Genomic DNA, 25,645 nt, shown 5'->3' on the forward strand with positions numbered 1-25,645 from the left:
TGCCATGCTATATTTACTGCAGTTCACATTCACCAGTTTAGCATAGTAAAATCAGAGAACTCCACACATACAGGCATAGGACATGCCCATGCAGGCTCTGCTTCAGTCCACCAGAAGCTGAGCCCCTGACCTCTGAAGAAGCCAGCAACCCATGGTTGGCTCCCAGCCAAAGGTGCCAAGCTGACCAGTACAGCTTCCAAGGATGTGCCTGCCAAAGACTACACAGATATGTGAAGCAATTAAGGCCACTGTAGTCACATACTTTACATATGGGCATTTTTGTTAGTAACTTTTAAATGGGCAAAAGCAAAAAAGACAAGAAAATGTCAATTAAATGTCTTGGAATACTTGTTCTTCCTCTTGAATAAACACAAAGAGAGATCCTACCCAATTGTATTTCCTTTGTGTATAAATCAGCTATATCGAACTCACTGTTTAAGTAATAACTATTTTTATAAACTCTGTTTTTTAGTACTAAACAAGGTACAATCAATGTGTTCAAGGGCAGAATGTGACCATTTTAATAATACATAGCCATGAAGCATTAAAGTCATGTAGGCCATGCATGCCTTTGTAATTTTGCTCCATTTACCAAATGTTCTGTAGGAATTATCTTCAATACTTCTGAAGGTATTTAATTTCTATGAAGTTCACTACTGACAGTAACAAATTTAAGGGTTGAGCCATCACATTTAAGAGCATAGCTGGTTAGGGCACCACACCAAAAATTCACCTCTCTGGGCTCTAACAAACAGCTTGACCTTGCCTGAAGTTCTCACAACCTACTTCAGACAGGAGCTTGGAGCCAAGACCTTAGTTTGCATGATTAAGAAGAATGCCAAGAGGACATTTCCTAGAGTCACACCAATTTGTCATTATCTTTCATGCATTGGGGAACCAAAACTGGACACAGTGCAACGTCACAAATGGTGAGAAGAAAGGAATAATCACTTCCCTTGACCCAATGGCTAATTTTTTCCTATAAACAGCTATGCAGTGTTCCCTTGCTACAAGGACACACTGCTAACACACAGTCACCTTGTTGTCATACCCTAAGTCTTGCCTGCAAAGTTGCTACCAAGCCACCCTGTCCTTGCCAGTATTGTTGCAGGGCTGTTCTGTCCCAGATTTGCCTCTCTGGAGTTTCATGAAGTTCCTGCTAGTCCTTTCCTCTGGCTCTTGTGTCCCAGTGAAGCAGCCATCTAACTATTCAGCACATCAAATGCTCTCTCAAACTCAGTGTCAAACTTGACCCTACTGCTGCTTTATTCCATCCCAACAACGAGGTTTCTGATGTCAAAAATCACCGGCCCTAGAGTCTAGCCTTGAGGAGCACAGATAAAATCCAGCTGTGAGCTACACACCCTGAAGGCCACCCTTATGTCCCCCATGTGGCTACATGGAGACTATGAGAGATATGAAAGGCCTTGTTAAAGCCAAGATAAACAACATCCACTGCTCTGCCCTCATACCCACAGATGGTCCATTCATTACAGAAGGTAATTGGGCAAAGCAATGGTACAAGCATGTGTATGAAGCATTTAAGTAGTTTAAAAAATATCCAGAAGGGCTCCCATCTTTAGGGTTGCTCAGACCATTGCCTCTTGTCCCAGGAGAGCACCCTGATCAGCAGGCTATCAACAAGCTTCTGATGCAGTGATTATCCTCTTACCCTGCTTGAATTGGGTACTCTGTAGCCAGAAATGCAGAAAAGAGATAGAGAACAAGAACTAATACGAGAGACAGTCTTACATGATACCACAGAGATGACATTATTTCTCTCTGGGAACAGAAACCTGAACTTAGGCCCAGCATTGTAAGCACGCATTAGAATCACTACCTAAATATATAAACAGCACTGGGAACAATTATTAAATCCAAAAGCTGTCCTCATTCAGGGACTTCTGTCATCCCTGGCAGCAAATCCTAAATCCAATGCACTGAGGGCAGGTTATGCTTCTCTCCTTGGCCAAAGTCTTACACATCTTACAAGGCGTGGAATTTTAATACACTTTTTTCCTTTGCGTGCGCATGTCAAAGGGAAGGCACTGGTGTTTGCATGACTTACTGTATTAGAGGTAGACTTACAAATTTTACCTAACACAAAAATTAGATCAGATTTATCCAAGAGTTAGCTCCTGTGCTAGATACATTCCACGGGATGACTCCATCTGGCCTCCTACCTTTCCTCTGAAGGAAGGAGGCCTGTACAAGCTCCTCCAGCTGCCAAATCTGTCTTCCAGCAGACACCAAATGCTGAAGGCTCAAATTGCTGTTGCCAAATCAGAATATGAAGTGATGGTAAAGCTTGATAAAGACATTACACCTTTTGTGAAGGCATGATTTGGGATAAAGTGAAAAGCCACTGCCACCCTGACATAGCTTTATTCATTTCATCCAGGTTGTACGCTCATTATTCTACCTCTCTTACTATCTTCATTTTTCATTCTGATTTATTCATGTTGCAAGGTTCTGAAATAGGAGTATTTTGTCACTATATATTACCCAACACAGTGAGGCACTGGTTTTGCTCAAGGTCCTTTAGTATTACTACAGTGCAAATAAGTAATAAATGTTGCATTCAAAAGTAATTTAACAGATATAGCAGTGACAGACACAGAATTACATAACTAATGGACTTGTTTAGCGCACTGTACATCTACTGCAGGATCACTGCAATGAACCCATTAGATCTATGCTGATACAACCTGCTGCAACAAATTCAGCTCCAGTGTGACACAGCATCTAAAATATCCTGCTTATCAGTTTTGTAGTGGCAGATAGAATGTGCCTCTCTTGAGACATTATGTACTAAATGGTATCTTACTCCTCGGAAGCATTTCTTTCAGGTACACACAAGACATTCTAACATAGGAGAAAAAACTCTTAAGTGAACAGCAACTGTGGGCACGAGTGCTAGCCAGGGAAGTCACACCTGCCTTTCACGCATCCTGTAGAGACAACAAATGAAATAGAAAATCTCTTAGGCCAACATAATTGTTTAGCTTCTTTAGCTCTTTTGATACAAGACATTTCAGGTAAGAGGTGTGCGGTTTTTTCTTTCCAAGTCCAAAATTTTTTGCCATTGCAATTTGAAGAAATGGGAAAGAAAAGAAAGTCTAGGAAAGCTGGAAGGAAAACTTCAGCTACATCAGAGTATTATAATTTCCTAGGGTCTGAGTTTCAATTTATTAATTAGAACTAGTTGTTTCAGGCTGTTTTTCTTATAGACTGTCAGTCCCTGTTAAGCTATCTGACCATGACAGCAAATATTTACATGACCTTTTTGCATGTTGGCTGCTTTGCATACACTATAAAAGGCAAGAGAGGGAAAACTCTTTAAGATGACTGAATACATTAAAGTTATACCCAGCCTTAATTTGAAATGCACTTCCCAGGGAGTTCCTCTCCTCTGAACTAAACCGAAGTTCTTGCTGACTTCATTAGGCTTAAATCATGCTCTAAGGAATCAGGGAGGCCAGTGCCACTACTAGCAAATCACAGGCTTCTCATAAAAAGTCTCTGGCCATTCACACATCTTCTCTCTGATTTTACATGCCTATTTTAATTTCCAGCTCATAAATAGTAAGTAATAATCAGCTCCAATATAATATATGTTTACCTTTAGCATTTATATTTTTTTCTGTGTGTCTTACAGTATCCTGGCTACACATGAATAGAGAGTTATTTCTACTGCCAGCTGAAAAGCAATGATCTGTCTCTCTGCAGAGGTTATGCCACAAGTGAAATTGTCACTGTGGTCCTGACTTTCTTTTTGTAACAGGCTTTGAGAAACATCTGCAAAAAATGCTGCAAAAGATTGAGGCGTTATGATTATAATCAGTAATGGCATTTCCATATAAGGTGGCAGCAAACAAATTAATCAGACACTGAAATCTGTGCCTGCCAAAACTTGGCCTTGGGGGCTAATAAATAATAATCATCATACTCCATGATTGCTTAAAGACCCTCCCCATGCCAATCCTTAAGCATTTGTATAATTTTACTCCTTCATGTTATCCCTCCAAATGCAAATAAAATGCAAATGTTGGCAGGCTCAGACATTTGTGAAGAGGCCTTTTCACACCACCTAACTTTAGGCACAGGTTTACCAGCAGGGAGCCCAGTCATCCTTTGCTCAATCCATCTGGACTGGAGTGGCCAGGCACCCTGGCAGGGACACCCATGATTGCAGCCCTTGAGCCATTAAAGCTTCATCCTCCTCAGTTACTTCTCAAACCCAAATCTTAGTGCATTTATGGAAATCCCTTCCTGCACCATATTCTTCCTCCATCCCACCCACAGCCCGATCCTGCAGGAGCACCAGCAGCTGTTGCCACAATGGGAGGCTGTGACCACACCCTGCCCTTCCCATGGCTTCTCCTGCCCTGGTCCCTCCATCGCCACAGGGGATGCCAGCGCCTGCCTGCACAAAGGATGCTGCCCGTTGTTTGGGCAGATGCACCACACGGGAGACCACAAGTGAGTGCATTTGTCAGCCTTCATTTCACTGAGGAGGTACCAGAGCAGGACAGCGGTGAGCGGCAGCGCGGGCACAGGGCGCTGCTGGCATAACCTCGCTGGATGCCTGTCAGGTTCTGCTTCCTCCAGGCAAATTGCAAGTGAAGTTTGCTGAAAGCTTTTGAGCACTTTCCAGGTTTCAGCTGATTCTCACTGACAGTTATGCTAGATAATTTTTTTCCCACAGTTATCACACTGGAAAAGCTCCCAGCTTTCAAATACATATTTTAAAATACATTTAATTTTCTCTTGCACAGTGAATTCATCTATTTTAATATCTTGCTTTGTCTCCAGGCTGCACAGTGATGAAGCAGGTGTTGATTTCTGGTTTTCTTAGCCAAGAAAGACCTTAATTTCAAAAGCTGTGGCTGAAATTTTAAATGGGCCCACAATAGGAATACTGTTTTCTAGGTCAACTCCACGTGAATACCATGTCCTGTTAGATTAGTCCTGACTGACAAACCCATGATAGTGAGGTAGCCAAAATGCATTTGTGTTATTCCTTCTCAGGCTCCATATTAATTCAGACCACAATTCGAAAACAAACTGACTCATATATAGCTAGTAAAATAGGAACCCACAGAACAATTAGAATTTCAAAAAGAAAACATCAGTTTTCAAAATGCATTGGGATATACAATGTAAAATTAATAAAAGTTTACAAAAGTTCATTATGCTCTTTGCTGAAATTATGTTTACTAAGGATCAAAATATAATTTTAGTTAAATTATATTAGACTAAAATATTAATACATATGGAAAGGGAGGTGATCATACACAGATTATTTAAAATCATATTAATAGAACTATGTTCATGACACTTTAAAAACTGAAGTAATAAAGTTTCTTGTTTTTTAAAAATAAACATTCCCCTTTTACAGTTGGAAATAAAAAGGACCACAGCAAGAGAAGCATTTCAAAAGTAAAATTTCAGAACATTGCTGATGGTGTTGTTAGAACACAGTGGCAGAAGAGAACAAAAAGGACATTCTTATAAAAGAAATGTACATAATATTAACAACAATAATAACAATAATAATAATATAAAACGGAACTATTTTGGAATAGTTTTTATCTTTTAAAACAAACTATTTGTTATTAATTGGTTCCTGGAACAACTTGAAAAAGACAGATTGTGGGGTGATGACAATATATTACCTCCTATTTGGTTAGTATGATGATCCCTTAAGCCACACACATATCTGTGACCCCTCCTCCAATACACAGAGAAAAGGCTTATTTTGTTCATTTCAAATCTAAAAACTCTCAACTGAAATGCTTCATATTACATTGCTTCCCTGTTGTTTGTTTACTGTTTTCTTTCTCCTGCATTTGGCCTGTTCATGATGGGGTAAGCTGGGGCCTTACGGCTCTCTGGCACAGGAAAGATAGGTTGTTTTGCAGAGTCAGAAATCCTGGCCATTAAATAAAATAGTGTATTTTCATGTGGCTGTCCTCCATTAGGACCTGGACAACACATTTCAGTACATGCAAGAGACACTAAAAAAAGGGTTTAAGAATGAGCTACTTAACAATGAACTTATGGTCCTCCCATCTTAGCAAAGATACTATTCAATTGCAAAATTTCAGGGCAGCAATGATAATCAAAGGTCCAGGATGGTTTTTGGATAAGCAACAAGTGGTTATAGCAGCACTTCTAAGCTGGAGAAGAGATAACCTGAGGGAAATGGCAGACCAAAGAAATCAGGCGTGGCCCGGGGGAAGCAGATAGCAATCTGATGTTTGCTGTCACTTCCAACACAAGGACTAGGGGGCATAACTTAGAGCTGGTAAACAAATACAGAACACAGCAACAGGAAAGTAATGGTTGGGCTGTAAACCAATAGAAACTTGCTGCCAAAGTCACAGATGCACTGTGGAGGATGTGAAAAATTTACAGGGGACTCAAAGGTGGACTGAACAAATACCTGGAGGAGACATCTCTTGATGGTTATTATACAGCCAGAAACCATAACCAGGAAATCCCTAAGCTGATGATACCTTGAGGCTGAGAACACTTAGGATCATACATATACACACAGAGGAACAGGAGTTGATTCAGGACAGCCAGCGCAGCTTTACCAAGGGCAAGTCCTGTCTGACCAAGCCAGTGGCCTTCTGCAGTGGGCTTCTACAGCAGTGGGCTAGGGAAGGGCTAAAGATGTCCTTCATATGGACTTCTGTAAATCCTTTGGCATGGTCCCCACAACATCCTTCTCTCTAAATTAGAGAGAGATGGATTTGATGAGCAGACTGTTAGATAGATTATTAAATGGTTGGATGGTTGCATCCAGAGGGTAGTGGTCAATGGATCAGAGTCCCAGTGGACATCAGGGACAAGTGGTGTCCCTTAGGGTCTGTACTGGGACCAGTATTATTTAATATCTTCAAAAAATACATAGATGAAGGGATTGAGTGCACCCTTTAGAAAATTTGCAGATGACACCCAGCTGTGTGGCACTGTTGACATGCCTGAGGAATGGGATTCCATTCAGAGGGACCTGGACAAGCTCAAGAAGTGGACCTGTGGGAATCTCATGTGGCTTAACAAGACCAAGGTGCCCTGAGTAAGGGCGGCCCCTGGTATCAACACAGGCTGGGGATGGAGAGGGCGAGAGCAGCCCTGCCCAGAAGGAACTGGGGGTGCTGATGGGTGAGAGGCTGGACATGACCCAGCCATGGGCACTCACAGCCCAGGAAATCAAACGTGTCCTGGGCTGCACCAAAAGCAGTGTGGCCAGCTGGTAAAGGGAGGGCACTCTGTCCTTCTGCTCTCTTGAGACACCATCTGCAGTGCTGCTTCCAGCTCTGGGGTCCTCAGCCCACAAAGTGGGGCTGGACTGTGAGTTCCAAAGGCTCAACCACTTAACATCACATTGAAGCAAATACAAGTTTTACAGAAAATCCAGGGATGAAGCAAGCCAGACTGAGGATGCCCTAGCCAGTGGTGACTTACAGACAGTATAGTACAGTAAACATAATAGTGCATGTGTAGTAAACATACATGTGCTCTTTAAAACACCTCAAAAGCAAACAGTCTTATCCAGGTTGAAGTATCACAAATTTCTCCCCCAGAAGCCCAACATATTGGTGGCCCAGCAGGCTGTGGGAGGGCAGCCACTTTGTGAGCTGACATGGACAGGGATCAGCTCCTTGTTTCTAGCCCCACTGCTCTTCGCTTTTCAGCTCTGGGAGAGTAAGGGACCCCTTCCAGCCCTGTTTTCTTCACACTTGTTGTGTTTGTCAGATATAATAACACTCTTGACAGAAACCGTCTTAGATTATTGAGGGACGAGTAAACCACCGTGACAAGCTTACAAACTTGGTATGATTTATAGTCCAGTCGATTTATGTCACTCTCTATACTGGGAGATGAGCCTAAGGGAAAGCAGTATTTCAGTTTATTACCTATGAGCAAAACCTGCCTTCCTCAGCAATCCGCACGAGTTACACGCCTTCCCACAATGCTTTAACTGCCCTCTGGTGTCTTCCCTCAAAAGAACAGCCTTTACTCCTATCATCCATCAGCTGAGCAGAGTCTCTCAGACAAAATTCATAAAAGGAGCTCTGGTTCACAGTTGGGCTGAATTCAACCCTGAGATATGGAAGAATGCAGGAAGCAGAGTGCCCCCCTGTAATGACACATCTCTCGTGTCACTGTGCAGACAGAAGGGCACTGTCCCAAAGTAAAGGGCATCTCCATCAGCATATCCATTCAAATCCTCTGCCTGGAAAGCTACCACCACACAAAACCAAACTTTTCAGTAAGATAGACGACTAAGGCAGTAATATCTCTAGGTTTGTTTCAACTAAGTCTGGCTTTGAAGAGATGACAAAGTGAAAAAGCCTGTATCTACTGTCTGAAAACGAGGGTACAATCTTGTATTAAGTTCATTGCCAAATATTTTGCAGGCCTGGCTGGTAGTGTTTGCAACACTGGGTTTTAACCATTACTCAGCATTTCATGTCAGGGCCTGCATTTCTCTTCTTGCATGCCTACTATGCTCCCATCACCCTTTCAGATCTTATGAAATAATTTCACCATTCCCCCCAAGTTACTTGGTATCACACACCAAGTTCATTTCCAAAGAACAACCTGACATGCAAAAGAAAGTGCTACCGACATCTTTACTTTTTCAAACCCAAACTATTTAAAGACTGTTTCAAATCCAGAAATGGAAAACACAGCCTAAGCACAGAATGGAGAAGGACTGGAGCAGGCTCTTACCCAGTGATCTTTCCTTCGTTTGGTTTGCTGACCGCACAACGGGAAGACTTGCCCGCGTGCGGCTGCCCCTCGAGAAGGGGGTTGGAGAATCACCTTCAGACATGGCCTCTAAGGAATCAGCAGATGCTTCAGAGAGGTGTTCTGTGTGGTCACCCAAATTGGGCTGTGGGCTCTGGGACAGCTTTGGGCTTCTTGTCTGCAAAACAGAGTATTTCCTTATCAGTACTGAAAACAGAGTGTAGGAGGAAAAAAAATCAAAGAGAAGGAAGGAGTCCAAACTTCTTCAAATACTGGTATGCTGGAGGTCACTTCTGAGTAGATTATTTAGGAAAAGTGTCCTTGGACATTCTGCTGCAGTTTTTATGGCTGTATATCCACACTGCAAATTCTGTGGCTAACAAGGCCCTGAGGATAAGACGTGCTGAGGAGATGTACTGTAACGCCATTCTCCTTGTCCACACATACACACACCCCAATTTTATCAAGTCTGCTAAGAAAAATCCTCTGAAAAGCAATACTGTAACAGAGCTGTAAAGGTATCAATTTCAGTATCTTCTGCTGTGCCATCTATGCAAGGTCCAGGTCATGCAGCAAAGCCAAAACAGCCATCCAACATTTGTAGTTGAAATCACAAACAATTACTGCGGTGTTTTTTTTTTGTTTGTTTGTGTTTTTTTGGTTTTTTTGTTTTTTTTGTTGAGCCAGCATAAGTCAGAACTGTCTTCATTAATTAACCAAACTAACTATGACTTTTTACTGGGAAATCATACTAGTAAATTGATAAACACAGCTGCTGGGAAAAAAACCCAACTCTTCCAGCAGGGGAGAGATATGGTTTCATTTATGCACTTCTACCAACTCTTCACGGTAGGATCTGTCTAGTAAAAACATACTCAATAGGAAATAAAATGTCCTGAACATTTTTTGCAAACTATAAATGACATTATAAGCCCTTTCCACAAAAAGGGGTTGCTTTAAGAAGCATATTCAATACTGTATAGTGAAACCCCCTCACAACCACATGTACTATTACTCTAGAAAAATAATTTCATGGTCTCTCTCAATCAAACCATATCACAACAAATGGGAAGATACAAAGCAGAAATTCAAAGCAAAGCAAGCTTACTAGGTTCCAAACCCAGTATGTAAATATGAACTTTACAGACGTCCATAAACAGCACCAGGCATGAGATAACATTAAAATTATATGTTTTTCTGTCCCCTATCATTGCAGGTCAGATGCTATTATGTTAAAAATCCCCTGTATCAAAATCAAGTTCAACTCTAGGTTTGAAGACGCAGTCAAAATCAAAAAAAGATTATGCTTCCTTCTGGAAAGCTAAGCTAACTAATCTTGCTGACATCTGTTTCTTCCAGTGATTTTTCAAGTGAAATCAATAAAACTCATTTCAGCAATAGCATGCATCACATAATATTCCTTATGTGACTTTGAATGTATGAAGAACTTCAGCTTTTATTACATCTTCACTAGCTGGCTATAGATGGCTGCTCTGGCCAACTTGTGCAGTTGCTCACAAATGACAATGAAATACACCTCACAAGAAAGTACATCCTCCAGAACATCTCACTTTCTAAATGCTAATATTAAAATAGTAGGTACTATCTAATGTCCTGCAATGAAATTGTTCAAGAGCATTGAATTTCACGCAGGACTTAAAGCTAACAACATTAGTTCCAAAGTAAAGTATGCTTTGAAGTGCCTCTGACGTGGTCAGCACTAGCCTGCAGGTTGTAAATACAGGTACTTGTGCCAGGAAAGTTATGGAGGTGACAAGTAACCTGCAAACACAGAAAAGAATCGGGTAAGTCAGTACTTCTTCATTCAGCTTTCCAAAAGGGCTTGTGAACCATCACTGCTGAAGTATTTTGTTTACACAGGCATATTACGGAAGTATTACCAAGCCAAAACATTAAAGCTTGTAGTTCCTTATAGTGATTTAAAACTTATCAGTATAAGTCCATTAATAGGGAGCTAGAAGGCATATAATTCTCCCTTTCCAGAAAACCATGACCAAAAATAAAACAAGATTTAAAAAAATTAAAGGCAACAAAACCAATCTGTAAAAGATCCTTAGTTTCAGAGTTCGTTGGGAAGGAAATTGCTTTTGTTTCTTTAAGAAAATACATACCATATGAAAATATGGATCAAGCTTATTTTCCTTTTCTTTCGCTTATTTTTTTTCTCTTCAATTTATAATAAAATAATCCCCAAATGACATTTGAGACGTGCAGTTGCATGTATATTGTTCATTGCTAATATGAACAGATGTATATTTGAGCAGTAAGGAGACACTTCATTACCAAAATCAACAGACACAGATTTAGCTGAGCAGTTGCCCAGCGTGTCCTGTCAATGCACAGATGGAGCCAACCTCAGTGATGCTGTGTTTCTTTGGCTGTCCCTGGGAAAACGCTGTAGGACCTAAGACAGAACATCCCAGATCCCCACAGATGACATGGTGTCATTACTCTAGCTCAATCTGCTGGATCTAGCTAATTTTCTCTACAGCAACCCTCACAGTGCTGTACCTTGTATTGGTGGCTAAAAAGGTGTTGATAACACACCATTATTTCTGCTACTGTTGAGCAGGGCATGCACAGCATAAAGGCTCTCTCCAACATTCCCACACTCACCCAGGAAGCTGTGGGTGGGCAAGATCGTGGCAGAGGAAATAGTCAGAAGGGCTGACCCAAACTGACCAAAGAAATATTCCACACCATTTGATGACCGTTCAGCAATAAAAGCTAAGAAAAAGGAGGAGGAAAGGAACCATTTGTTACTACATTTGTCCTATGAAGCAACTGCTATGCGTACTGGAACCTGAAACCTCACTTCCTGGGAAGTGCCTGGACATCACGCACTGATGGGGAATAGCGAATACTTTGTTTACTTTTGCATCCATATGTGGCCTTTGCTTTTTCTTTATTAAACTGCATTTATCTGAACCCATGACATTTTTCATCTTATTTTCTCCCCTGCAGTCCAGCAAAGTAGGGGGGATGGAGTGGCTTAGTGGGTCAGCCAGGGTCAACCCACCACACTAAAAAAGATCCTTTTCCAGCAGCCCGCATTTCTCGCCATCAGCAGCTTTCTGAAGCAATCCAGAGGCACATCATGGATTCTACTCAGATACAAAGCCCAGTCTTCCTCTTAATTCACCCACTCAAATCCATAGGAGCTCCACTCTAGTAAGTGGTGTGACACAAACATAAAGCCAATGCAAGCTATAAATGAGATCCACCAAATATACACATACAGTTTATGAAAGATTTCAAGCTATTTGTCATTCTTAACTCCTGTAAACATGACATTCCAGGATTCTGAATTTTAAACAGGTTCCAAAAAAAATCTCAAACTCAGCAACACCAGTGGGTATTCAAGTAACTGAGCGATATGAACACATATTCGATAGGAAAGCATTTTTATTATTGGCAACAAGCACTAAGCTTGATGTAACTCAATAATCAAGTGGATTCCTAGGTATGACTTCTTAAGAAAACCAACCCATGCAGTAGAGAAGGAACCAGCAACATTTACAGAACTACAAAGATGTAAAGACTTCTGAAGAAATCAGTGCAGAAACTTTCAGCATTATATGACCTTGTAACAATTATTCAGGATGTTGATTCTAATATCAAATAAGAAAAATAAGACAAATGTCAAATAAGTGCCATATTTTTCTTTTTCCATTGAATGTTCACTAATATTAAAATTCTTAAAATAATGTATCAGCAAGGGCCATTTTAAAGACTTTTTAGGAACCAGCACACAGTACAAGCTTTCACAAAATAAATGTGGACCCCAGTAGTCAATGTCTCAGGACCCAACAGTACCCAGCTAGAGTCGTAGTCTAGACTGCTGCTATGGGAGTCAGAATGGTGCTGTAGCAAAAAACCCTGAAATATCTGACAGAGAAGAAAACTCAAGATACGCCCACTATGGAACAGCATTATCCAAAATGAAAATGTGTAAATAGATAGTCCACAGAGGTAGACAAACCCAAGGAAATGCTGGCACATTTTGAGCCACCCTGGGGATAAATGCCAGAAAACAGCAGGTTCAGAATGAGGCAGCAGGTCTCTCTCTCCTCTCTGCCAAGACCAGTTAGGTTACATTTCCCCAAGCTGTGTTAGGAGGCACACCCCTGCATGTTTCGTTGTACAACAGGGTTCATCTTTCAGCCAGCTGAGTAGAGCTGGTCCTCCTTAAGGACTTCTCCCATAAAAGACATTGTCTGTGCTAGTTCATCAGAAAGATACAAGGTTATCAGAAAGGATAGGCCAAAATAAGGATGGACAATTCTAGTGCAAACTTATTTGCAATTACACAATGCCTTTTGATTACTCTCTTTACTTAGGATATGCTATTTTATTTACAAGGATATAGATCCTTGTAACCTTTTCAGAGTATATATTTAAATATAGCACATGGAACTAGCAATTACAGAAGATCCAGTATCTTTCAACCACTCTTGGGATTTGAGAAAGAATTAAAACTGTAGTTAATCATGCCTCATGACTGATATCTGTCTGCTATGGCTTGGCAAAAGAATGCACTTTCAATACATCTGCTTTAGTCTTTTCACTGGCTCAGAAAAAAATTTTTAAAAAAGTGCAAGGCTCTTTAAATGCAGTAAAATTGCAAATAATTAGGAATGAAGTCTGAAAGTACCTGAATAACAAAAAATGAAATACTGCAGAGATGCTAGTATAATGGGCAGTCATAGAGTACCAGAGATTTTCATCAAGTACTCTGCATGCCTCTGCCTCTGCTCACATTTGTCTGCATTAATCCTCTCATGCTTTTGTTCTAGCTGGTTTTATGTTTCTGCTTTTCATGGTGTTTTTCTATGCTCATTTCCAGTTATTTTTTATACTAATCTATATAACAGAAACCTTCCCCCCCTTTTTTCCTTTCTCCAGCAAATTTGTTTCACACATTTCCATAGACAAAACAGAACTCAGAAAAAAAAAATTGCAAGACATGAAGAAAGTTTTAATTTTAATTTCATCTCTTGATCAATTCCCACTTTTTATTTCTTGCTTCCAGGAACTTCCTTAGCTCTGATCTTGACAGAAACTTATCTATTCCAGAGAAGAATCTTATATATCTTGTAAGTTGCCAGCACTCCTATCAGTGTACAAATGGCAAACAAACACACAAAAAAATAAAATAGAGGTAGTAAAATATATTTTTCCAATAATGTACTCTAAAGAACATATCTTAGGCAGCCCCTCTCCCCCCACATTTAAGAGTCTTCTTGACATTTCAAATAGAGAGGAAAAATTAGTAGAAAATGGAAGCCTACTCTTCTTGACCTTCAAGTAAACCACTTGTCCTGTGACATGTGCCAAAGATGGATACAGGATATGTGACAGACTGCAAATAGGCATATAAACAGGCTGTGTTTCATGTATGATGAATTTATTAACTCTAAAGTATTGCCACAGCACATAAATTCTCACTACTGCAACAACACTTCATCACATTTGTGTCAGATCCACATTATTGTTGTCTGAAGGACGGATCTGCTTTTTCCACAGATAAAGAGTCTTGGGGTTTCCATATTAACGCAACAGCAGGGTTTTACTTGCCTGGACATGCTACTAGTGACACATTACTGCTGAAGAGAAAGAGAATACTACCCATATTATCTCATTTTCAATCATTTTCCTTATTTTTCCACAGCACTTTCTCAGAAAAGTTAAATGCTTATACACGTCTGCATAAACTAAAGTTCGTATTACCCCTGTGCAGCTGATGAATTTGGATACTCTGTCTCACTGGGGCAGCTGGGGGTGGCGAGATGACTCAGCAGCTGAATTCAACATCAAACCATCTCTCATGACAAGCGCACTTCTGTGCTTTTGATGCTGTTTCACCATTATAAGATGCAAAAATCGATGTCATCTTTCTTTCGGATGCCATCAGCTGGAAATGATACCACACCAGGAGCAGGCACATGCCAGCATCCGTGTTCTTTCTCCAGAGCTGAAGAAAGTGGGAGGGCAGCTGCCCACTTCCCTGCATGCACATCCCCTAGGTGTTAGTTATACTCTTCCCTCATGCCTGCTCATGGACTAGCACATGTCTCTAGCTTTCATTTCTCTATTTCAAACCCAAACTTTTCACTGTTTTCTGTTGAATCAAGAACGAGTTACCAAGTCAGTTCTTTCTCACAAGCATCTCAGTATAGTGACAATATTGATTTCTATGGTATGAACGGCCAGAATTATCTCCTCTTTGACAATGAAAGAGCCATGGTTGCCCAGCACCCCTAGCACTGAACCAAGGTACCCCACTTGCCTGGAGCCTCCTTGGCTTGGAGGCATGTTCAGCGCTGGATGCTGCCCGAGCTGCCCCTTCCCTGCAGCAGTGCCGGCCTCCTCCTGCCGCCGGCGGTCCCGAGGGAAGCCTGAGCTCGCCATACTCACACAGGAGGGATGCCAACAGAACACAAGCCACAGAGCCCTCCCCTGGCCACCTGCCGTGCGGTCATTGAGCCCAGCAATGAATTCAGTGTGCTGGGAACCTGAGGTCCTGCCCCAGAGCGGATCTTCACATGCTCTGAGAAAGGGAGGAAACAGACCCAGAAGAGCTTTTCCAAGTAAGGTAAAAGAAAGCATTCCTCCTCCCTCCCGTGATGAATGAGGAGGGGAAGAAAACTCAGTCATCAGCACCGGTAATGCTCAAGACACGGCCACGCACTACCCCTCACTGTGACAGCGTCAGGATGCTCCAACGAGCGGCCACTTTGCTCAATTTAGTGAATTTATTTGAAGCAAAACACCTCTCTGCTATTACAAGATCTTTATCACCACTCTGTATTCACTGATGCTGACCCCAGTTTCTTCCACCTAGGGAAAAAAAAAAAAAAAACATGTCTAATGATGTGACAGAGTTTATCTGCCATATTTTTAGGTTGTAATGATATTCAAATCATCCTAAAAATCTGCACGTTTTCCCACGAGCCTTGTGAGCTCCCGTTGGTGGCCAGCTGCATGCTCCCTGCTGTGGCAAGCTGCCAAACCTCATTTCTTTTAATCCTGAGTGCTGTGAATCACCGGGCAGGACATCTACAGGCTGCTCCCCCTTGGCAAGACCACGGCTTCCTCTTCAGCTGGTTGATCCCCAGAGTTAGCAGAAAAAGTTTTTCATGAAACTCTGTTATAAATGACTAACATAAAACAAGATTTTCAAACTTTTTTTTTTTTTTAACTGTAAGCACCTAGATAAACTGAAACCTGTTTTTCAGGAAAGCTGTGTGTTTATAGTAAAGATATTCATTAGGAGCAATAAAAGCTGTAGGTGCTCAGCACTTAATGCTGCCAGACCTCTTATTCAGATGTTTAATTGCAGGAACTTGCATTTGAAAATGCTGCCCTAAGGAACTCAACAGCCTGTCTAAGAGCAGCTTAATTGGTCCAGACAAGTCCAGACTGAAATATGCAACATGCTGTGGCATCTCTTTGGAATACGTGTAATATCAGAAAACCCCAAGCCATCCACATTAAAGTGTAAAAATATTTCTCAGTATGTTTCTGTCCAAATCCAAGGTTTTCTTTTTCTACAAATGCCTGCCTGAGATTTGAGGGTAGAAATCGAAGTAAAACAACAGAGAAAACTATTAGTAACCCACTAATAAAAAGCAAAAGTCATCCTTAATGAAAGAAAACTTTTAAATAAAATAATTTATCTCTCTGCTTTATTCTAATCCTTTGTCATGTGAAGAATTTATTCATACGTGAGAGTCAAAATAAAGTCACTATTTTTCCCTGCAAAGGTTTCTATGGGTCCATCAATTTTCCTCAGAGCAAAATTTTGTCTTTCACAGTCTCTGTCATATTCTTGCATCACAGCTTCAGTTTATTATTACTTTGTTTAAATAAGTTATCCATAAATTCCAGCCTGGACATCAGTATTTGTCTTAATTAAAACCTTATGGCAGTTTCAGTTGGAAGCTATTTTTCTTTTCCCTCCTGAAAAACTCCACTGTGAAGTATTCACAACCCAGCACGACCCTTTGTTCCATCCAGGAGATGGCTGCGTTTCATCAGCAGCGGGTGAGGTAACTCCTACCTACACAATCCCCAAAATCGCCATGAGAACTGTGAAGATTAAAAGGGATGATTTAAACAAAAACTGTCATTATGCTGATTAAAGGGGAAAGATCTTTACATGCTTAAAACCACATGCAAAAACTGAACGGGGGGGGGGGGGGGGGGGGTGTGAATATATACCAGATGCCTAAATATACCTAGGGGATAGGGAGTTCTGATTCAAGAAGATTATTTACCCATCCCTGTTCTCCCACACACGTCCCTAAGGAAAACAGGAGGAGGGTCTGTTTCTGTGATGCCTGTTTCCCAAAGCAAAGCAACACTCTACAATGATCCTGGAAAAACCTGTTTTTCTGTGTTTCTGCAAGCTGAGCAGGCTCTCTGCAAAAACACGCTATTTTACAAATGCCCGAAAAAAAGCCGAAAGGACTCGGGGCCGGCGATGGGAGCGAGGTGCGCGGGCAGGGCACAGCCTCCAGCCCCAGCGGGAACAGTGGCCCGGGACAGGCAGCACTGTCCCCACCGGCAGCACACCCACACCAAGGGCTCATCTGCAGCCTCTACTCGGGGCAGTAAACGTGGCGAAGCACTTACTAGAGCTTGGTGCTCTGGCACCTGTGAGAGTTAGAGAGAAGAGAGCAGTCGCAGCAGACAGGTTGTAGAAGCTTCAGCTGCTCCTCTCTCCCAACTTGCCACCTTGCTCTTTTGCTTCTTTTACCCTCCCTCCAGGCCACCTTGGCGAGGGAAGGAGAATCCTTCAGCATCTTTATTGGTCTCCTTAAATCCCGAGAGGGGAAACACAAATCAGATGCAAATGAGCCACTGCCACCCCGCCTGCTCCCGGCCTTCCCAGCAGGTGATATCTTGGTGGTTTTTTTTGTCCGTGGTGGAAACCATGCAGAGGCACCTTTTATGTGTGTATCTACAAGGCCTGAACACATTCACTGCCTCCCTCGGGGGAAAAAAAGGTAGCTGTTGTAGACATCCATTGTGTATGGTGTTACAAGTCATCTAGAAATGGAAGAGAAGCTCAACAGGATGAAAGGTGACATACAGGTGACTTCAGAGGTGCACATTGCGCATATAAGATAATTCTGCAAGTAGCAGAACTAAGATTTTTTGCATATTCAATACAAAAATATCTACTGCTCTGCCCACAGAGCTGTCCTTAACTTTGCAGCAAGACTTTTACCACCTAGGCCAGTCCCAAATATGTGTAAATAGAAATATAAAGCTGGAATTGGGACAGTGTTTAGGAATCACTTATTTATCTAGGCTCTCCTACTGAATTTTGGTGGATTTCAGAGCATCCAATACAAGAGCTTCATGTCTATCATGCCATTAAAAGTCAGAATTTAAAAAATTGTCAGAGGACGCACATGCATCACACTCCCATATGCAAGTAATCTATATGCATAATACTTCATTGCTGTGAAATACACAGAGACAAAGCATGCAGATTCATATTTTTTTGAGAACTTTAGTTGTGAAGCAAGGCACACACAAATAAAGGGTAACAAATCCAATTCACAGCAGAGTGCAGAAGAAAGAAAGTACAGTACTAACTCTCTGAGAGGATTCAATTTTCATCATGTACCTTTGAATGTCAAGTTCTGAATGAAGGGAGACCAACATACACTGCAAAACCTGTGGATCAGAGAGAAAAGAAAGGGAGGGGGAGAGATAATTGTTAACAGGAAAAGAAAAAGGAGAACAGTAGAAGTTAAAAAAGAATAACCTATACATACTGAAAGTATACTGGAAGAGAAGAAGAAGAGAAGAAGAAGAAGAGAGGAGAGGAGAGGAGAGGAGAGGAGAGGAGAGGAGAGGAGAGGAGAGGAGAGGAGAGGAGAGGAGAGGAGAGGAGAGGAGAGGAGAGGAGAGGAGAGGAGAGGAGAGGAGAGGAGAGGAGAGGAGAGGAGAGGAGAGGAGAGGAGAGGAGAGGAGAGGAGAGGAGAGGAGAGGAGAGGAGAGGAGAGGAGAGGAGAGGAGAGGAGAGGAGAGAAGCACTGAAAAACAATGAAGGAAATGCACATGTGGCAGAGAACAATATTCTCTATCAATACTTAATATGCAGTATTATCAGAACTCTTGCTGGACTCAGTTCAGATGTGCTACATGTGGTTGTATGTCAAAGAAACAAAGAATGTTCTAATATGAGTCAATGGCTGAAAGAAAGCTGAGCCATAGAGATTCATATATATATATATATATATAAACCATAACAGACAAATAACAAAACATTCTTCCTGAGAAATGATACAACTCTTGGCTGGAGTTAGCAGCAGTCATTACACATTTGTGTTCCTTTCACACTTACTACAGGGACATGGAATCCTTCAAGCAGAACTTAGAAATACTGTGTAATTCATGAGTAACCACAACTTAAAAAAGAATAAGAGAAACTATGGTATGAATGAAAAGTCTTTGCCAATCACATCTCTCTTTACTATTACACCTCTGATCTTAAACCCCACAGAATGTGAGAATTTGCTAAAAGGAGTTTAAGGGCCAAAAAACCCAAACATTTTTTTTCCTCCAACACATGAACAAAATGCTAATTGGAGGGGAAATTGCCTACTGCTGTTTGAGATCACAAAGGTGGAGGTCCCGTATTTTCCTTAATCTTCATTTGCCTGTGGGTAGAGGTAGGGGAGATTTTTGTAGAGTGCACTAAAAAACTTTCTCTAAGCAATCAATTCCTCCTTCGACAAAGTCAGGCTCCCACAACTGCTTCTTCCCAGGTCAGAACATACAGCTATTCATACCAGGCAAAGAAATGCAACTGCTTTAACAACAAGGACATCATTGTTAAAGAATCTTATTTAGCTACTAATTATAATGCCAACATCACAATTAAGAGAGTAATTCAAAAAACCTTTTGAATTTTGCAAACCCAGAGGATATGAGCATGTGAGAGCTGATTCTGGGGATGAGATAAGCGACTTATAAGTATGCTATGATTTTTCATGCTTTTGTCCGCTGGATACTTTGGAAGGGCAGTACCATTTTATTTTAAAGAGAACAATAGATCATTTTTCTCCCTATGATAACTACATCATTTAGAATTGTTCAAGTAAAATGTGATTTTTACAAATAAGCTATTTATGCAAACACAGTACAAATTAAATGTAGCCTTCCGGCAACAACTGGAAACATTCCAGTTCCAAACCACAAAGACAAAACAGTCTGTTGCTAATGTCTCGGTAACACTGAAACTGTACTGGGGTTTTTCATGTTTATGTAATGCTACCACCCCACATATGCAAACCTGAGAAACCCTCCTTGGCTTCTATTAAACAATTCTGTCAAAAAAATAAATAAATAAAAAAGATTGTATAAGACCAAACCCCTTCTCAATGCCAAACAGACAAGACTTCCAAGGGGAAAAAAAAATCATCCTGCACGTTTGCTTGACATTCAGACACCATTACACATCAAGACCACACGTCAGAATGGACATTACTCTGCCCAATGGCAGCATTAAACTAGTGCAAGTCACCCTTCCTAAAGCCACTGCACAAGATCAACTTGAGCTACCTACTTTCCTCAAACCTTGTCACCTCATGGAGGATTACAACTGTGTCACTTTTCTCTGGACTTTCCTAGTCCCAAAGGAAGTGAAACATCAATTGTGACATAAGGATGGGTAAGGAAATGAAGAAGTTTGAGGAAACCTACCACACTTCTCATTCTCAATCCAGAGAAAATGTTGTCTGTATCCCTAACTCTTCCCCTCCTCTCATCCCAACACAGTATTTATGTTAAAGCAAGTAGATAAATTAAGATATGCAGTTAAAATACGTAAAATGAGTCCACCTTAGATCCAGAGGTCTCTCCCTCCTCCTGCAGGAACTGATTTGAAATCATATGGATATGCTGCTGGATTAGGAGCTAGTGTTCCCTGAATAAACGCAGTTTTGCAGGACAAAAAGAACCATGCACAAACCCAGAACCACAACAGCAGTGCAGCAGGAGGCTTCTTCAACTCCTGCATAAGGTAGCAGCAGGAGGCTAACAAGGCATCCACGGTGCTATGCAGCAAACTTCAGATCTCCTAAAGAAGATCCAGACGTGCCAGTGTGGGAGAAATATAATTAAGACCATTACTGCAGCCCACGTATAGACCTTATTATGAATGAAATTTGAAGACATTTGGGTCTGAATCCAAACCTGAAGCATGGCTTCCTTTGGAACTTTCCAAAATATTTCTTAACTGTCTGCATTTTTATCCAAACTCAACACCACACTGATGCCTTCATCAGCACTCCACTAACCTCAGGGGTATTTAAAGATGGAAACTGATAATGATCTCTTTTTTCCTTCTAGATTGTAGACGAGTATGATTTTTTTCCATCTATCAGCATGCATATGGATATATATAGTCCACAATAATGGGAAATGATTTTAAGGAGAGCTTTGCAATTTCCAGATGCAGCAAGGGCTGTGATCTCTCAACTCCAGGGATAGATTTCTGGGACAATCTCCTGTCTTCTGCTTCCCTCACTAACTCTGTCATTGTTCCAGAGAGATGAGGCATCAAAACAAATACCCAGCATGAGGACAGAAACAGGATGTTGGAGCAAATACCACAGAAGATTAAAAAGCCCTGGAATTGACTTACTAAGAAATAAAGAATTGTAGAGTGCAGAACACTCAACTAATGTGCTCTGAGCAACCTCTGCTGGCCAGCAGATAGGATCCCATGCCTTCTCCTAAATGGAGTTGTACAAAGCCTGTGATTTCATGATCAGTGCAGATCCTTAGTTGGCTTGAATGAACATTACTTGACCAGCTCAAACAGTGCAAGGAAAACCTGTGACAGGTGGGCCTACCACATCCCAACGAGATGGAAAAAAAAGACGGGGATTTCCACTTTGTGGTAACCAAATACCCTCAGAGCACAGAGGCTGCTGTTGGAACTAGTGTTACGTTTTTATGAGTTGTGGAAGCAAATAGTCAGAATACAAGACTGGCATGCAAAGAAACAGATTAATACAGGCAGGCAGGCAGGCAGACATATAAAAGTAATACGTTAAAAATCAACAAAAGAGCGTAAGTAGTTTCCTCTGGAAAAAAGATGGAAAATACTAGAGGCCAAGAAAAGTGGAAGCTGGGGCTCGGACACAACATACAACTAAGAAATGGTTGCAGTGTGTCACTACTGGCAGGTATGAGCAGGAAGGGGCATTACATTTGAGAAAATTTTGGAAGCCAGACATCATTGTAATGAGAAGCAGCAGAGACAAACAGCTCCAAAACATGTTGCTTTTGAACTTTAAACCAAATGGAGCAAGTGGTGGCTCCAGAAAAGGGTGCAGAAGGCTAAGAGTCATAGGAGGAAAGCAAAGTTTTCCAGGAATGTGCTGAATGTCATCAAACAAAGACATAAGAAAAGTCTGGTGAATACCACTTGTAAGGTAGTGCCCAAAGGAATACACAGCAGCTTAGGGAGGACAAGGATTAATACCTTGGGGCTGACTGACTGTATTAGTCATTATCCCAGGGCCTTCAAAACAAGGGTTAATGAACTGCAAGTTTGCCTTGTGGGATCTGCTTGCTACGTAGATCAAAGGAATCACCATTTTAAGCAGGATCAGACCTGTTGAACACTGAAATTCTAAGTCTCCAGAGGAAAACGCAGATGCTTGAGACATTGGTGTTGATGATTTAGTAGGAAACATCTGTCCCCCTGAGTCAGTCTGAAATAATGTCACAGAAGGGTGTTAGGAGCACAATGTGCTCCCTCCGAAGGAATGCAGCACTGCTGTTCTGGCTGGCAGTGACATACAAGCTGAAATGCCTTTTCACTGGCAGTGCTGCAAAACAGCAGCATGTGAAGTTTTCCCCCTTTTTTTTCAGTCTGTGTAATATGCCCTTGATTTATGCTTCTGATAGATTTCAAAAGGGAAGTCCTCACAAAAGCAGAATACATTAAACACAGTACATTTATCATGGGTCACCCAGAAAGATGACACTGCTGTTGAGAAAAAAAAAAAAAAAGCAGCTAAAATCAGAGAAATGCAGGAGTACAGACTAAAGCAAAGGAGGGCTAAACCAGGACCCCAGGACATTAGGATGGCAATTAGCGTTCCTTAGGTTTACAGTCCCTGGGTGAAATCCTGCAGAGACATGCAATCAGCTGAAGCTGCAGGGAAATGATAATGAGAACACAAAGGGCTTGAGATGAGTATGTAGATGATGATATACAACTAAATGAGATGCTGACTCATAAGTCCTCTAAAACAGCTTGAAACTGAAGGAAGGAAATGAGGATCAACTGCCTGTTTCCTGCGTGCAATGGGAGGGTGCTAGAAAATGGTGTTTCTCAACAATGGGAATGGGAAATAGTCAGGATAGTAACTCAGCTGGGACCACGCCAAAGAGGTTCTTCCAACAGAAATGTTAAGCGCACAAGTATCTGCCAAAGAAGGGAAGGAGTGCAGTCTTTTACCACATGAAAACGCACTCCAAGTACAGGATCAACTGCAGGAGATCAACACACAGCACTTAAACAACTGGGGTGGGGGGCCACACACTGGTGATGGCCAGTGACAAATGGTTCCAAAGGAAGCATGGAAACAAAAACTCCAGGGAAATCCAAACCAGGAATGCACTCAGAGAGATAGCAAATAAAAGGTCTGCACAAAACATTATGATTTCTTATGTTTCAAGATTTACATTTTTCCAGCACACTCTACATCTGCATACCCCCCAAACTGCATACACTCTTTGGCTCAAACTCATTGAACATTACAGCTGAAAATGACAATGTTAACCAGGCAAACTATTTCCAAACAACAACAACAACAACAGAAAGAAGGGCCTTCTCTTCATTGTTGATTTCATCTTCTTAACAGTTCTTATTAAAAAAAAAAACTAAAACCTTTTGTTTCATTTTAGTGAAGGTTAAAGCTATTATTTTATATAATTTCATATTATATATATAGTAAATGCTAAAAGCAAACACCCAGAATGAGAAAAAAAAAATCTCAAGGGAATCCAGATCACAGTCCAAATTATACCTTTTAAGAGATATAAAGTACTTACACCTTTAAAGTAAAATATAGTCTGGTATTCAGGGGGTTCAGAATTTCTCCAGGGTCACATAGCTTTCTCTGTTTTCTTGTCTCTCCACCTATGTAGAGATGCTGTGCTGAAACATCTTATTTTTGTACTGCCTCAACATAAATACAGTACTGTATCTGTACTCCAGTTCCCATACAATAGCAAAGGAAAATGTAACTTCTTGTTCACCTTAGATGACTTATAAGTCTATGGGTTTTTAAGCAAGAACCTGCAGGGTATTGTATATTTCAGTCTTGGCTTTATGCTTGTAGTATATAATTACACATATAATAAGGAATAATCATAGAAGAAATCCACAAGACTCTTTTTATTAATGAAGTTAGGCCTGAATGGATGGCTTGGCTGTTCTTGGGTCCTAGCTCCTACAGGGGTGGGGACTTATCAGACTCTTCTCTTTCCACATTTCACATAAAAGTAACCAAGACAATACATAAAAGATACTATTCCTGTATTTATTTGCCTGTTCCCCACTACAGAATTTAAGTATCACTGAGCAGTGCAACATGCAAACCCAGACTGGCTGGTGCAGGCTGAAGAAAATACGATGACTGGTCATAATTTTTCTAAGGTAATCTGAACCTGATTTAAATCCATGAACCTGAACTTGAACCACTCCTTTGTGATGCAAAATTTTCTATGTGAAAAGCCTTCACTGCACAGACCAGGAAAACTGAAAAAAACATTGGCTGAAGATCTCAAACTTGGTTGCCTAATGAGTTTTATGAGTTTACAAGGAGGTACCACCCTGCGCCTCCTACTAACCATGGTCAGATTTGCATGAAACAGACCAGTTTTCAGTTAGTGGTTCAGTTGGAGGTTTTCAGCTACTGACATATAATATCTGAGATAGCCAACACTTCAAATATGGATTCAGAGACTAAACTTTACTAATTAAGTGTCATGAACATTGTTTATAATTTTTCAGTATTTCTCTCACTGTTGGAAACCAGGAAAATTAGACAAATGCAGTACTTTGGTTTCCAACAGTATCTCTCATATTATTCCCTTCTCCTATCACTATAATCTCTTCTTGGAATCACAAGATATTGCTGAAGATTAACAACAAAAAAAATATTATAAATCTTTATAAAGGAATAAGGAGAAAATGATGACCTAAGAAGGAAAAGATTTTCAAGAGCTATCTCCAGTATTTTGAAAAGTCAGAATAATAGAGAAAATGTGATGTTTAAAGAACATAGCTGTTTCTCTCTCACATTTTTCTGTGGTATTTTTCTCCCAACTTTATTTAAACAACTGGCTGACCTGGTTATTCATACAACAACCATCGCTGAAAAGCACAGTATGGTGTATGCAAGAACAACTGATGGTCTACTGAGAACAACATCCTCTGAAGTGCAGAAAAATGCATGGACTTGTCATCTTGCATTGCTCAGATTTAATTGTAATGTTTCTTTAATAAGTTATTGCTTTTGGACTTCATTTTTCCCTTCAGTAGTGATTAAATGCACCTAATTTTTTAGTCTGTGATCTGCTCATCCATTTAAACCTTATAAAAACTACTCAAAATAATAAAAACAATTTTGATTACTTCCCATTCAAAATTATAAGGTTACAGGAGTTGCTCCCTCAGCCCAAAAGAAGAAAAAAAATTATATGGTATTTACTCAGAAGACGGTATAAATAAAAATGTGTACACGCATTTTGTTCCACCTTTTTGCTGTGGAAGATAAAACAGAAGATAAAACAACTTTAATATACAGGTTTG

General features: G+C 40.8%; 1 protein-coding gene across 2 annotated transcripts in view; it reads right to left on the reverse strand.

The window, feature by feature from the left end:
• KIAA1217 (KIAA1217 ortholog) overlaps nt 1-25,645 on the reverse strand; it is a 175,511-nt gene that overhangs the window by 84,039 nt on the left and 65,827 nt on the right. For both annotated transcript variants that reach the window (XM_062507346.1, XM_062507353.1), the window contains one exon: nt 8,749-8,944. In XM_062507346.1, coding sequence (XP_062363330.1) covers nt 8,749-8,944 — 196 coding nt within the window. The remainder of the gene's footprint in view (nt 1-8,748; nt 8,945-25,645) is intronic.

The sequence above is a fragment of the Cinclus cinclus genome, chromosome 1 (genome assembly GCF_963662255.1).
Source record: "Cinclus cinclus chromosome 1, bCinCin1.1, whole genome shotgun sequence".
NCBI lineage: Eukaryota > Metazoa > Chordata > Aves > Passeriformes > Cinclidae > Cinclus > Cinclus cinclus.